This window comes from Mercenaria mercenaria, chromosome 1, assembly GCF_021730395.1.
Source record: "Mercenaria mercenaria strain notata chromosome 1, MADL_Memer_1, whole genome shotgun sequence".
In the NCBI taxonomy this organism is placed as follows: domain Eukaryota; kingdom Metazoa; phylum Mollusca; class Bivalvia; order Venerida; family Veneridae; genus Mercenaria; species Mercenaria mercenaria.
The window spans coordinates 87,904,911-87,919,368 of NC_069361.1; the positions used below are offsets into that span (position 1 = coordinate 87,904,911).

Genomic DNA, 14,458 nt, shown 5'->3' on the forward strand with positions numbered 1-14,458 from the left:
TTGTTTAAAACCTTTATTAGTCCCAGTGGCCAAACTAAGCATGTACAAAATTCAAAACAGTACAAAAATAAATCAGCAATGAGTGGAGTGCAGTTAGTCTCCAATGGGATAACAGTTACTTGCACCACATTTGATAAAGAACACTTCACATACCTGATCATAGACCCACAGGGTGCATTAATTTATTTTGTTAAATTTACTGTTAGAAAAAAATGCTCAAGTTTCATTACATGCCAAATAATTAGCATTTAAGCCTGCAAATATTTTCTCAATTAAAGGTACCAATTTTTCTTTTATGAGATTATGTAGTAAATTAGTATACAGGGAAGAAAAATATTACATGCTAATAATCAAGGCTTGTAATGTTTACTTAATAGTTTTTTGATAACATCGCTGGATTTTTTCATGCAACAAAATGGATTTACACCAGAGTTCTCATTTACTTTAGAGCAATACCCCTGCATGAAGTTAGACATGCATTAAAAAGAAAATAAATATGTTTTTATAGTATATGATGTTGAATTAGCAATGTAACCAGCTTTATTTGGGGTTTATTTTTGGGATCCAATAAAGAGTAGGGAGCTTTAACTGGTTGTCATCAATTCTGACTGTGACATTGATACATTGCTCTACTTTATCTTTCTCAATATTTGTCCCTACAGCGGGAACAAAATTGGTAAGTTTTTTTTTTATTTTTCAGTTAATTCTTTAAAGTATTTGTGCAGCCATATTACAATAATATTGTTTGATGAATTATCAACCAGTGACACTTTAAAACACTAGGAACTGTCTATTGTCTGAAAATACAGTCATTTCTGTCAGACCTGCCTAAAATGGCTCTTCTATTAAGATTGCATGTATTTTAAGGTGAGAATGTTTATAAACTAAAGTGCTGTGAAATTCATTATGTCTCATTCACCTTTACTCCAAAAAATATAATTACAACAGAGCAATTTTAGCAATCAACATTTAAAAGTAAGTAAAGCCATTATTCTTGTGAATTGGTCATTTACTGATAAAGCCAATGAAAAATTATTGAACGACAAAATGTCAACTAGCCCATCTAGAAAGAGTTGAACTATATCAGTTGAAATGCAATTACAAGTTATCAAAATATTTTCTTCTCAATATACAAAAGGTTAAAATTCTTTTACAAATTGTTCTGTCATATTTGACTGTTAACTGTGTAACACCCTTCCCAAGTATATTATTGAACCAGTCTGGTATAAGACGGTCTTTGTCACAGTACAATCCGCCTATGTTAGTCTATCATTTCCAATCTAATGAAAACAGTCTATTGATATCTCTTGATTGTAAAACATCAATTTAAGAGTGATCAGACATAAATTCATTTTAAAATTTAAAAGAAAAAAATTGGTCTTTTAAAAGTGGGCAGTTAATATTCTTAAGCATCAATCATTCAAAGTAAATATTATTGAGGGAGAAAAGAAGGTTAGCTTTGTTAGAAGATACATTAATCTTAAACAGATATATGTATCAATTTTTGGGTTCCTTTAATCATCAGATTAACATATAAAGTCTAGAGAAAATTGGTCAATAGACATTCTTTAATATTCTAAATATCCTGAAAACGCCTATTAAAATACTATTAGTATAAGAAAAATAATAGGCCATGATATTTAACATCATTTCTCTTTTTTTACTGTAACAAAATAGTAAAAAATAAAAATGAAATTGAAGAAATCTAATAACTTTGCTTGAAACTTAACACAGTAAAAAGCCTACAAGCTAATAATTTGAACTTTAAATTGTTAAAGGAATGGTTCTCAATTTTCAAATTTATAAAAAAAATAATTGATCAATTAATGAAACTAGGCGGAACAATCATGATTATTATGGGAATAAACAAAATTAATATGAAAAATGACAGTCTTTTCAATACTTGACAGTAAGACGTCATCATGTTTCCTTGAAAACATACACAAGGTAATGTAATATTGTCACTGCTTTCTTTAAGATTTATATAGGGCATCTGGTTATCATACTTGTATTATACTCATAACAACTGGAAGTTTTATCTATTTTTGTATTATAATGTTACTTAACATATTTCAAAGCTTTGTTTCTGCAATACACCAAATGTCATTGTCAGATTGCCCTTGCTTCAAGAGGAATTCATCAATACATTTTTTCTTGAGCAACATTCCATCTGACAAGCGATCTCCCTTGACGCTTCCAATGCACAATTCTGTATAACATGGATTTTCAAAGAGCCGTGGCCTTCTAAGTTTGTGAATATCATCTGGCAGATCAAAGTCAAATGTATTAAAGTCTTTCATGTCATCTGTATATTTGGCTGGGTAGTTCGTGGTTGCTGGAGGAGATGGACTTTCAGGCATTAAGTACACATCACTGACTGCCATGGATGACTCAGACTGGTTACTCTGTGAATGATCCGAGTCATCAGAAGCTGTACTACAAATGGCTGAATCATTCCTTTCATTGACATGGATGTCAAAGGGTGTGAGATGAAGGTCCAGTCTAATACAGTGAGGACACTGAGAAATGTCAACATCACCTGCAACTGGAGTATGCTTGGTATTGTGTATATACTGGTCAGCAAAGATTCTATCAGTTGTTAGTCTGGTACAACCTGGACAGTTAGTGAACACATCATCTGAGGATTCACTTGTCCTAGTCTCAACAGTTGGTTTGTTAAACCTTGCATCAGAGTTATCATCTACCACCCCAACTCTCCCACTTGGTAACAGATCAGCTGTATTGTCCTGTGTGGTAGGGAGTGTGGAAACTGTACTTTCAGCTCTTTCTGGATATCTATGAATGTTTACATTCAGTTGGTTACTAACTTCTGTATTGTCTACAGTTGAGTAAAGTCCATTATTGAAAGAGGAAGTAGTAGCTGCTCTCTTCAGGAAAGGACCGTCAGTGTAAGTAGTTGTCTCACTGTTTCTCTCAGCTTTAGACATCTCTGTAACATTACAGTCATCATCTGGGATCTCTGTTGTCACCCTTGTATAAGACGGGTCAAAATGCTTGTTGCATGTAGTACCAGTCAAATTCTGAATGTTAGTTGGAATTCCTTGGTCATCTAGGTCGAGAATGTCAATATCCATGCTGTCACTGTTGATCCTGTAGTAGTCATGTTCCAGTGGTACCTGTGCAAACACAAAGAATGTTTAGAGTTGTTATTAAGTTACTGTTTGAATGAATGGAGTGTAACAAGTTACACAGTTTATTGCATAACACATAGCATGGAGTGTTTTTGGCTGAACACATAATATTGGGATAACTTACATGAAGATATGACATAATTAGTAGCATGTGAACACATGATAGTGTGCATACATTTGTATGTACTTAAAATACCTCAAAATGTAATAAAAGCAGACCAAAGTCTTAAAATTCAGTTAATTGACAACAATAAAAGCTTGGACATAGAACTAAATCATGAACAAACTTACATTGAAGTTGAAGTATTCCAGGTAGGTATCTTCTTCCAGCATACTGGTGAACACATTACAGATCTGGCTGAAACTTGGTCTTAGTTCAGGGGCCTCCTTCCAACAGTCCAGCATGATGTCATATCTGTAATACACAAGGTTACAGTTCATTTATAATATTGACCATCTAAAATACAAAGCAAAAGATGACAGGATTAAAATCAGTGTAAAAGGACACTGCAAAGGGAATTTGCTGTTTATGAGGGAAAAACACAGCACACAAGCAAACTGGTTCTCTATGACAGGATGTATACGTAAAGACACAGCACAAGCAAGGAAACTGGCTGTCAATAACAGTACGGTATATGCAAATGAGTGTAAGACACAGCACAAGCAAAGGAAGCTAACTGTTTATGAAAATATGTAAGTAACTGTAGAGCACATGGCACAAACAAAGGAAACTGACTATTTATGACAGCATGTAAATGAGTGTAAAGCATGCAGCACAAGCAAAGGAAACTGGCTGTTAATGACAGTATATAAGTGTAAAGTACACAGCACAAGCGAACGAAACTGGCTGTTAATGACTGTATGTAAGTGTAAAGTACACAGCACAAGCAAAGGAAACTGGCTGTTAATGACAGTATGTAAGTATAAAGTACACAGCACAAGCAAAGGAAACTGGCTGTTAATGACAGTATGTAAGTGTAAAGTACACAGCACAAGCAAAGGAAACTGGCTGTTAATGACAGTATGTAAGTGTAAAGTACACAGCACAAGCAAAAGAAACTGGCTGTTAATGACAGTATATAAGTGTAAAGTACACAGCACAAGCAAACAGAAGTCGCAGTTAATGACAGTATCTAAGTGTAAAGTACACAGCACAAGCAAAGGAAACTGGCTGTTTATGACAGTATGTAAGTGTAAAGTACACAGCACAAACAAAAGAAACTGGCTGTTTATGACAGTATGTAAGTGTAAAGTACACAGCACAAGCAAAGGAAACTGGCTGTTTATGACAGTATGTAATTGTAAAGTACACAGCACAAGCAAGGGAATCTGGCTGTTTATGACAGTATGTAAGTGTAAAGTACACAGCACAAGCATTTCTGGCTGTTTATGACAGTATGTAAGTGTAAAGTACACAGCACAAGCAAGGGAAACTGGCTGTTTATGACAGTATGTAAGTGTAAAGTACACAGCACAAGCAAACGAAACTGGCTGTTTATGATAGTATGTAAGTGTAAAGTACACAGCACAAGCAAACGAAACTGGCTGTTTATGACAGTATGTAAGTGTAAAGTACACAGCACAAGCAAACGAAACTGGCTGTTTATGACAGTATGTAAGTGTAAAGTACACAGCACAAGCAAACGAAACTGGCTGTTTATGACAGTATGTAAGTGTAAAGTACACAGCACAAGCAAACGAAACTGGCTGTTAATGACAGTATGTAAGTGTGAAATACACAGCACAAGCAAACGAAACTGGCTGTTAATGACAGTATGTAAGTGTAAAGTACACAGCACAAGCAAAGGAAGCTGGCTGTTTATGATAGTATGTAAGTGTAAAGTACACAGCACAAGCAAACGAAAGTCGCTGTTAGTATGTAAGTGTAAAGTACACAGCACAAGCAAAGGAAACTGGCTGTTTATGACAGTATGTAAGTGTAAAGTACACAGCACAAGCAAAGGAAACTGGCTGTTTATGATAGTATGTAAGTGTAAAGTACACAGCACAAGCAAACGAAAGTCGCTGTTAGTATGTAAGTGTAAAGTACACAGCACAAGCAAAAGAAAGTCGCTGTTAATGACAGTATATAAGTGTAAAGTACACAGCACAAGCAAACGAAAGTCGCTGTTTATGACAGTATGTAAGTGTAAAGTACACAGCACAAGCAAACGAAAGTCGCTGTTAATGACAGTATGTAAGTGTAAAGTACACAGCACAAGCAAAGGAAACTGGCTGTTTATGACAGTATGTAAGTGTAAAGTACACAGCACAAGCAAAGGAAACTGGCTGTTTATGACAGTATATAAGTGTAAAGTACACAGCACAAGCAAAGGAAACTGGCTGTAAATGACAGTATATAAGTGTAAAGTACACAGCACAAGCAAAGGAAACTGGCTGTTAATGACAGTATATAAGTGTAAAGTACACAGCACAAGCAAAGGAAACTGGCTGTTAATGACAGTATGTTAATATGTGTACAGCACATAATAAATACAAAGACAACTGGTGGAGTATGATTGTGAATGTTCTGTAAAAATGAATGAATCTAGTTTTGTTTTTAAAACAGTCATATCTTAAGATAAATCCATAAAGTTTTATCATTTTAGTAGTAGATGCTTGAAAAGAGATCTCTTGTCAAAAAGTAGGAAAATTAAGGATAGATGTTACTTTAATAAAGCCTACATGCCCCTAGGACATTCATGCTGCAGTCATAATGTAAACCCAAACACCAGCAAAACAGTCAGTCCTTGACCAGACTATTAGGAGATTTTGGACATTGTTCAAGAACACGGCACATTATGCTTGGTAAGCATGTTTAAGCCCCATTTTGATCATTGTTACCTATTAAATTATCAAACTATCAGATTACTAATCTGTAGAAAAACATGTAATTATATGAACAGTTAATGACTCATTATGAGAATAAAGCCAAGGTACTTCCAGAATATTGAGCAACATTTAGATAATTATGCCACTTTGTGGAATTACCAATTTGGAAAATGTAGCAAAATCTGTCATAACATAACAAAATGTTCTTGTTAAAATACATAAAAAAAGAATATAAATACTGTGTGCTAATTTCCAAATACAATTATTTTGAACTTGGTTAAAAAAAATCATTATAAAGTCTTTGATCTTACATAGCTGTCAAAAGAGCTTTGTATACGATTATCTGAAACACGCAATTTTCTTATTTTGGGTATAAACGTTTCATAATACGTTACCGAAATTAATATAAGATTTTACGTCAAATAGATTTTGATATGATTACTTTACTTAAGGTTTTCTTTTAAGCTGTCAATCTGTAAAATTATGGATCAAACTTTTAAGATAATTACAGATATGGTGAAAATAGAGAGCCTTTTTGTCAAACAAAATGTATCAAAATTCAATCATAACTAATGAAAGGAATATAATGGTGTCACATTGATTTCTTTATTCTATTTAGGCATGTTGCTTTTTACATTTTTTGTGGCTGTCATCATCTCAATACTGGAATTAAGATTTTTAGTTTTACTTTTTAAAGTTCTTATTCAAATATTGAAAAACTGAAATATCAGATAAGGAATTTTTCAATGGAATGTTAAAGTACTTCTAGCAAAAACAGAAGAACAATATATACCGGTAGTAAAATTTGAAAGTGAACTAACAAAGAAATAATATTCTGCAATTAGTTTTGATAATTTCAAACCTTCAGCTTGGAGCTTGCAAGGAACTTTTGTTTGAAAAAAGGGACAAGTAACTAATTGTTTCCCTTTATATGAAAAATGGGAGAAAAAAAAAAAAAAGAGTACAAAAATGAGTCATTCATGGTGAAATCAAAGCCTTTATATAGAGGTGATGCATAATTAAGGAATACTGAAGACAAAACCATTTTTCTAAGTTGTACTGGTTACCTATCAGCTCATTTAGGATGTTAATTTTGAACTGTTTTTCATAGAAGGTGCTCATGGCACGGGGAACTAATTTTCAAGTTGCTATGAGTGCTCCAAAGCTTGCTAAACAATCATCTAATAACTTAACTGTTTCCAGTAACTCCTTCTAGTAATCAGTCACAATATCGTTTCTAGAGAGTGCTTTTGTAACTTGCGTCTAATTATTTTTAGCCTTATACGCCTACGTAGGAGCTTCTAAATACTAATAATAAGTAATGCCCTTAATGTGGCATTTTACGCATCAAGCTTTCAGTTGTTTGTTGAAAGGGTGGAACACAAACTGTATTTTAACTGTCAATTTTTCTCAAGGTAGAAAAAATATGAATGAAATATTACCTGCAATAGCGGAAAACATTCATTCATGGATTATGATTATTTCTATTACAACTTGACGACTTTATAATAACAGTTTATTAAAGAATTTTTACAAACTTTTCATTTCTATACAGTTCTATCGGTATTGTTAAGAAGAATGGTGTTAGTTTATTATTAGATTAAGTAAAACATTTGTTAGAAAAGAATAGCAGAAAAGAAGCACCCATGTAAACGCTGTTTAATTTGTGATTTTATCATATAAGGAATCAGTTCAAATCCTGTCTTCAGCTGTCTGCTTGTCAAATGCAATTTGTCAATGAAATAGAAATTTCAACAATATTATGTGAGGGAATTTTATGGCTGGTTTGATGCCCACTTAGCTCAATAGGGAGAGTATAGATCTACAGGTTTCTAGGTTGTGCGTTCAATCCCCCGGCGGGTCGCATGTTCTCTGTGATGATTTGATAAAAGACATTGTGTCTGAAGTAATTCGTCCTCCACCTCTTATTCATGTGGGTAAGTTGGCAGCTACTTGTGTAGAACAGGTCTGTACTGGTTTAGAATTCAGGAAGTCTGGTTAGGTTAACTGCCCGCCATTACATAACTGAAATACTGTTGAAAACAGCTTTAACCAAAACAAAACTGATCATATTTGTATTATTGTTTATAATTAATTATTATCTTTCAAGAATGGTATTAAAAGATTTATTAACCCTTACTCTGCTAAATTTCTATAATGAACTTGTCCATCTTTCAATTTGGACAGTACCATTAACTGTTAAAAGGGGTGCTTACCAAAAGATACTGTCTGAATGGCGAACAGTGCAGATCATGATCAGACTGCATGGATGTGCAAGCTGATCATGATCTACACTGGTCGCAATGGCAGAATCAATCATGTCCAGCATGATAAGGGTTAAGCTAGAATCACACTGCCCCAGATGGGCTTGTGGATAAGTTCCTGATAGCATCTGTAACACATCCGTAGAACTCCTAACTCATACAAGGGGGCGAAGTTTTGAACAAGCTCAAAATTTGCCATGGATAATATATCTGTGAGGAATCCATAATAAATCCGTAACAGTTCTAAAAAAATCTAAACAGATCTTAAAAGATCGTAAGAGTCCGGAAGACAATCACTCTGGTAAAAAAATACGAGCTATTATGGATTTATTCTGGTTAGAAGAAGGTTAATTAAGGTTCTGTTATGATTGCATTAGAGATTTATAATGTAACAAATTCACAAAACCCTTCTTTTTTCTTACAAATCCGGTGCAATCCAGAACTCATCCACAAGCCCATCGGGGGCAGTGTGATTCTAGCTTAATAAATAATTCAAAGCATTTGTATGAACAAGAAAAAATTATTACTAGATCAGGATGTTAGATAAATGATACTAATATTTATTTTGATTACATGTATGTTCATATATTTTTAGTACATTATTATTCTATGATTCTTGGATTTCTGTATGAATTTGATATGAAACACTATTTTTACCATGGTTTGTCATTTATTTCATTTGGCAGTAAATATAAAAGATTTTGCACATTTTTGCAATGACCAATAGATCCAAGGTTTGTTATGGAGAAGTGATCCTTGATTTTAACCCTTAGCCCGCTGCAGGCAAATTTAACAGCCTTTGCAAACAGCTTGGAACCAGATCAGACGCCGATTAAATCGGCGTCTGATCAGGTTCCAAGCTGTTTGCTACTCTGACAATATTTCTTCCAATTTTGGAGCAAACTGATCGAACTTTACAATTTTAGCAGACGACATTTCCAGCAGACGACAATTTATCTAGCATGCTAAAGGTTAATAGTAACAAAAATGTTACAATTTCTGGAAAATGAACAAACTTTAGACTGACAAGTTAATTTGGCCACAAGTTAATTAAATTATGTAGAGGCAATTAATAACAAGAGCACCGCCTTGCGGGTGCTGACGCTCATCTGATTTTTTTTGTGTAATAGAAATATTGTCCTACCCATGATTTTCTAAGTCTAAAAAGGGCCATCATTCTTGCAAAAAGCAGGACAGAGTTATGTTTCTTGATGTTCAGTGTCCACTTATGATGGTGAAAAACTGTTGCAAGTTTTAAAGCAATAGCTTTGATAGTTTATGAGAAAAGTTGACTTAAACATAATACTCAACCAAGAAAATGATTTTCTAAGTCCAAAAGGGGCAATAATTATTGCAAAAAGCAGGATGGAGTTATGTTGCTTGCTGTACAGGGTCAGCTTATGATGGTCAACAAGTGTTGCAAGTTTCAAAGCAATAGCTTTGATAGTTTAAGAGAAAAAGTTGACCTAAACATAAAACTTAACCAAGAAATCTGATATTTTCTAAGTCCAAAAGGGGCCATTAATCTTGCAAAAAGCAGGATGGAGTTATGTTTCTTGCTGTACAGGGTCAACTTATGATGGTGAACAAGTGTTGCAAGTTTTAAAGCAATAGCTTTGATAGTTTAGGATAAAAGCTGACCTAAACATAAAACTTAACCAAGAAAACTGATTTTCTAAGTCCAAAAGGGGCAATAAATCTTGCAAAAAGCAAGATGGAGTTATGTTTCTTGATGTACAGGGTCTGCTTATGATGGTGAACAAGTATTTTAAGTTTCAAAGCAATAGCTTTGATAGTTTAGGAGAAAAGTTGACCTAAACATAAAACTTAACCAAGAAATCTGATATTTTCTAAGTACAAAAGGGGCCATAAATCTTGCAAAAAGCAAGATGGAGTTATGTTTCTTGCTGTACAGGGTCAGCTTATGATGGTGAACAAGTATTCCAAGTTTCAAAGCAATAGCTTTGATAGTTTAGGAGAAAAGCTGACCTAAACATAAAACTTAACCAGGCAACGCCGACGCCGACGCCGACGCCGACGCCGACACCGACGCCGACGCCGACAACCGCTCAAGTGATGACAATAACTCATCATTTTTTTTCAAAAAATCAGATGAGCTAAAAAGTGAAAGTAAGTTTGAGATGGAAGTTTTAGATATGCTGGGATCCAAGATTGGTCACCTGATATGCATTACTAAGGAGATGAAACTAATCTGACACTGTGAAAGGTTAAGAGCAGAGCAGGGAACCAAGATTAGTCACCTGATTTGGATATTAATAGAATGTGAAACTTCTGACACTGTGGAAGGTTTAGAGCAAAGCCCAGGGCCAAGATCGGGCACCTGATATGGGTATTATTTCAATCACCAGGATTAGTCAACTGATGGTTATCTTTTGGGTGCAAATGTCCACCTAGGCAAAAATTAAGGCAGATTATAGCTGATTTTATCAATTAATACCAAGTATAATGTACAGATTAAAAGGGAAAGCAATTATGTGATAAAGTTCCCTTTTCAATTCTTCGACTTATCTTTTGACTTATATAAATCTACAAAAGAAGAATTAGTCTCTGAGGTACAGTTACATTTTATCATCTTATGATTAGTTTTTGTTGTTTTGTCAACCATTTCTGAACCTTTACCCTTATAAATTTCGAAAATGGACTGGTCCATTATTCAATTTAGGCAATTAAGACCATCATTAATTATTCCAGAGGTGTTCACTGAAAATTTACTGACTGAACAGCGAACATGATGTGCACCGATCTCAAAGGCAGAATCACAAATTGTGCCAGCAGACTAAAGGCTAAAATCTTACGCTCTGGACTATTTATTTCCAAAGACTTATTTCAGCAATACTGTGATACTTTCATAGTTCCAACAAGACACTGAATTCTAACGTACCAGTGGTCAATGAAATTCCTGCAAATTCCTTTCTATAACATACTTTGAAATAATACAAATAAATGCTGAATATTTAACTTCTGTTAATAATTAATATGATTTCCAATGGAAGTACGTATAAATATACTACGAATTGTCTTTTTGTTGTAATAATATAGTGATAACCATTGAGACAATTATATTGGTCATTATGGAATGGTTTAAGGCTATTAATGTATAAATCAAATATTAAATCATATCTGCACAATGAAAACATACATTAAAACAGTTTCATAGTAGCTCAGAGCAATTTTGACAGAGTACTGAATAGCTGAACTTCAATGGGTGGTAGTGGATAGCTTGTCATGGTAGGTGTTGCACCATAAATAGCCTTCAGTGATGTTACACACTTGCAACAACTTCAAAGAGGCAGATAAAATGTTTAGCTGCAGATGTAAACATTACTGTCAATAAGACTGTAACACTTAAAATATCATATATCATAATTAGGTAATATTTCATATAATATTTCAATGAAGTTATTGTTTTTGAATGGACAACTGATTTTTGATAAATGATAATGTGACCAAAAATGACATATTTTTCAATAACTACACTTAAATATTGTTTGTCAGTGTTTCAAAATAGCACATTTTTCTGCAAACGTGCGAAGGAAACACGAACATCAAAGGACATTAGCCAATCACTATCAAAGAATGACAGAAAAGGTTTTGTCTACGGGGAACATGATTTTATTATTACACGCATCAAATTATAGGAGTACGAGGCTATCCACGTACAAATAAATCTATCTCTGAGCGTTCCTTTGTGACATCCATCAACAATTAGGCAGATATTTATGAAATTTGTGTGTTAGCGCCGCAACGGCAACAGCAATAACTGTCAATAAAAAAACTTAAATTTTGACCAAAAGAGGGGCTTTTTACATATAGAGGTAATCAAAATCTTTTGAAATAAGAGAACAATAGGGTAAAGGAACTTATATATCATCGGTGAAATGCAAAATAATAAATAAAACTGTAATAATTTGGATTTTTTTTTGCTGTATTAAATGCTATGTATATAGTGCTTTTGATATTTATGTAAAATAATCAAAAGCAACAAATTTTGCTTGGTCATTTTAGCAGCCTGCAGGATTTGACTTAAAATGCGAACTAAAATGTTATTTCTAGCTTAGAAAATAAATATTTACAAGAGGACCATGATGGCCCTGTGACACCCACCTGAGTACTATTGCTCAAAATGATATGATTGTTTCAAACCAATCTCATTAGAAGCTGCTAAGGTGTATTCATTTAGATAAATAATAAAGGAGGTAATCTGTCATAAATTCAGTCAATATGTATCTTCACTGATTGTCTAAGTCCATCTGTTCACATAAATGAAATTTCAGATCAGTATCTTCATTAGTTACGGAGATATACCCACTTTAATTTGAAATAAAGGGAGGTAATTTGACATAAAATCAGTCCATAGTTATCTACCCTGATTGTCTCAGTCCAACTAATGACAATAATGAAATTTCAAATAAGTCCTATAAGTATTTACTGATATAAATCCATTTTGATTACAATCCGGGGAGGTAATAAGATATAAAATAACTCTGGAACCTACGATTGGATCTGACAGGTTCGTCATGGAATCCACAATTTATTGTTGTTGAAGATATTTTGGAAGTTTGTATCAAATCAAACCATAAATGAAGTCTCTATATGGCTGCAAAAGCCAAAATAGCCAATTTTGGACATTTAAGAGGCTATAACTCTGGAACCCATGATGGAATCTGGCCAGTTCAAGAAAGGAACAAAGATCTTGTAGTGATACAAGTTGTGTGCAAGTTTGGTTAAAATCAAATCATAAATAAAGCTGCTATTGTGCAGACAAGGTCAAAATAGCTAATTTTGGCCCTTTCAGGGGCCATAACTCTGGAACCCATTATGGGATCTGGCCAGTTCAAAAAAGGAACCAAGATCTTATGGTGACACAAGTTTTGTGCAAGTTTGATTAAATTCAAATCATAAATGAAGCTGCTATTGTGCAGACAAGGTCAAAATAGCTAATTCTGGCCCTTTCAGGGGCCATAACTCTGGAACCCATAATAGAATCTGGCCAGTTCAAAAAAGGGACCAAGATCTTATGGTGATTCAAGTTGTGTACAAGTTTGGTTAAAATAAAATTATAAATGAAGCTGCTATTGTGCAGACAAGGTCAAAATAGCTAACTCTGGCCCTTTCAGGGGCCATAACTCTGGAACCCATAATGGGATCTGGCCAGTTCAAGAAAGGAACCAAGATCTTATGGTGACACAAGTTTTGTGCAAGTTTGGTAAAAATCAGATCATAAATAAAGCTGCTATTGTGCAGACAAGGTCAAAATAGCTAATTTTGGCCCTTTCAGGGGTCATAACTCTGGAACCCATAATGGGATCTGGCCAGTTCAAGAAAGGAACCGAGATCTTATGGTGATACAAGTTGTGTGCAAGTTTGGTTAAAATAAAATCATAAATGAAACCACTATCATGCAGACAAGAAATTGTTGACGGACTGAAGGACTGACGGACAGACGACGGACGAAGGGTGATCACAAAAGCTCACCTTGTCACTATGTGACAGGTGAGCTAAAAAGTCATGTTTGTACAATCTTAGTTTGAGAAACTTTTAGAGAGGATTATGGTGCACAACACTTGTTTCAAGAAAATTTATTATCAGGTTTTGGATGGGGATACTTCTCTGACATGGATAATTTTCTGGAAACAGTAAACTTCTTTTTTTTTTTTGGATACAGTGAAAAGTAAATCTAACAAGATATCAAGAACAAATAGAGAAAAGACGGACAAAACTGAAAAACTGTAATAACTAATATCTTAATTATTTAAAGGATTAGGGAAGCCATTAAAAAGGTTTTGAACAGCTTAGACTTTGCTGAAGACTATCAAAATATAGATCAACCACAAATAACAGGAACACACAGATATCTTACTATCATGACCTTCCTCTTTTGTCTTTTATGTCTGGAATTTCTCGGAAAACAAAACTAGTTTGATAAATTAAGTTGATCTTGGTGAGAAACTCTACAGAAAATGAGATCTCCATAAATCGTACAGGTGTTGTGTTAAAGTAAGACATATTTCATAGAGAGCTGCTTCATTCCTGGGTAGGGAAGCCGGGAATCCGGCATTGAGGAATGTGACCAGGTGTGTAGCTGTTAGAGATACAATCAATAAGTGATATTTACCAACATTTAACCCTACAATCAATAATATATCCCCTATCTCAAAAACCTGAGCTACAATGAAACAAGTATACCTT

General features: G+C 34.1%; 1 protein-coding gene across 1 annotated transcript in view; it reads right to left on the reverse strand.

The window, feature by feature from the left end:
- Positions 1-1,497: 1,497 nt before the first annotated feature.
- Positions 1,498-14,458, reverse strand: part of LOC123564547 (uncharacterized) — a 136,954-nt gene continuing 123,993 nt past the window's right edge. The window contains exons 24-25 of the mRNA XM_053516533.1: positions 3,444-3,567; positions 1,498-3,137 (exon numbers count right to left, since the gene is read on the reverse strand). Of these exons, the coding sequence (XP_053372508.1) occupies positions 2,073-3,137; positions 3,444-3,567 (1,189 nt within the window). The 3' untranslated portion in view covers positions 1,498-2,072. The remainder of the gene's footprint in view (positions 3,138-3,443; positions 3,568-14,458) is intronic.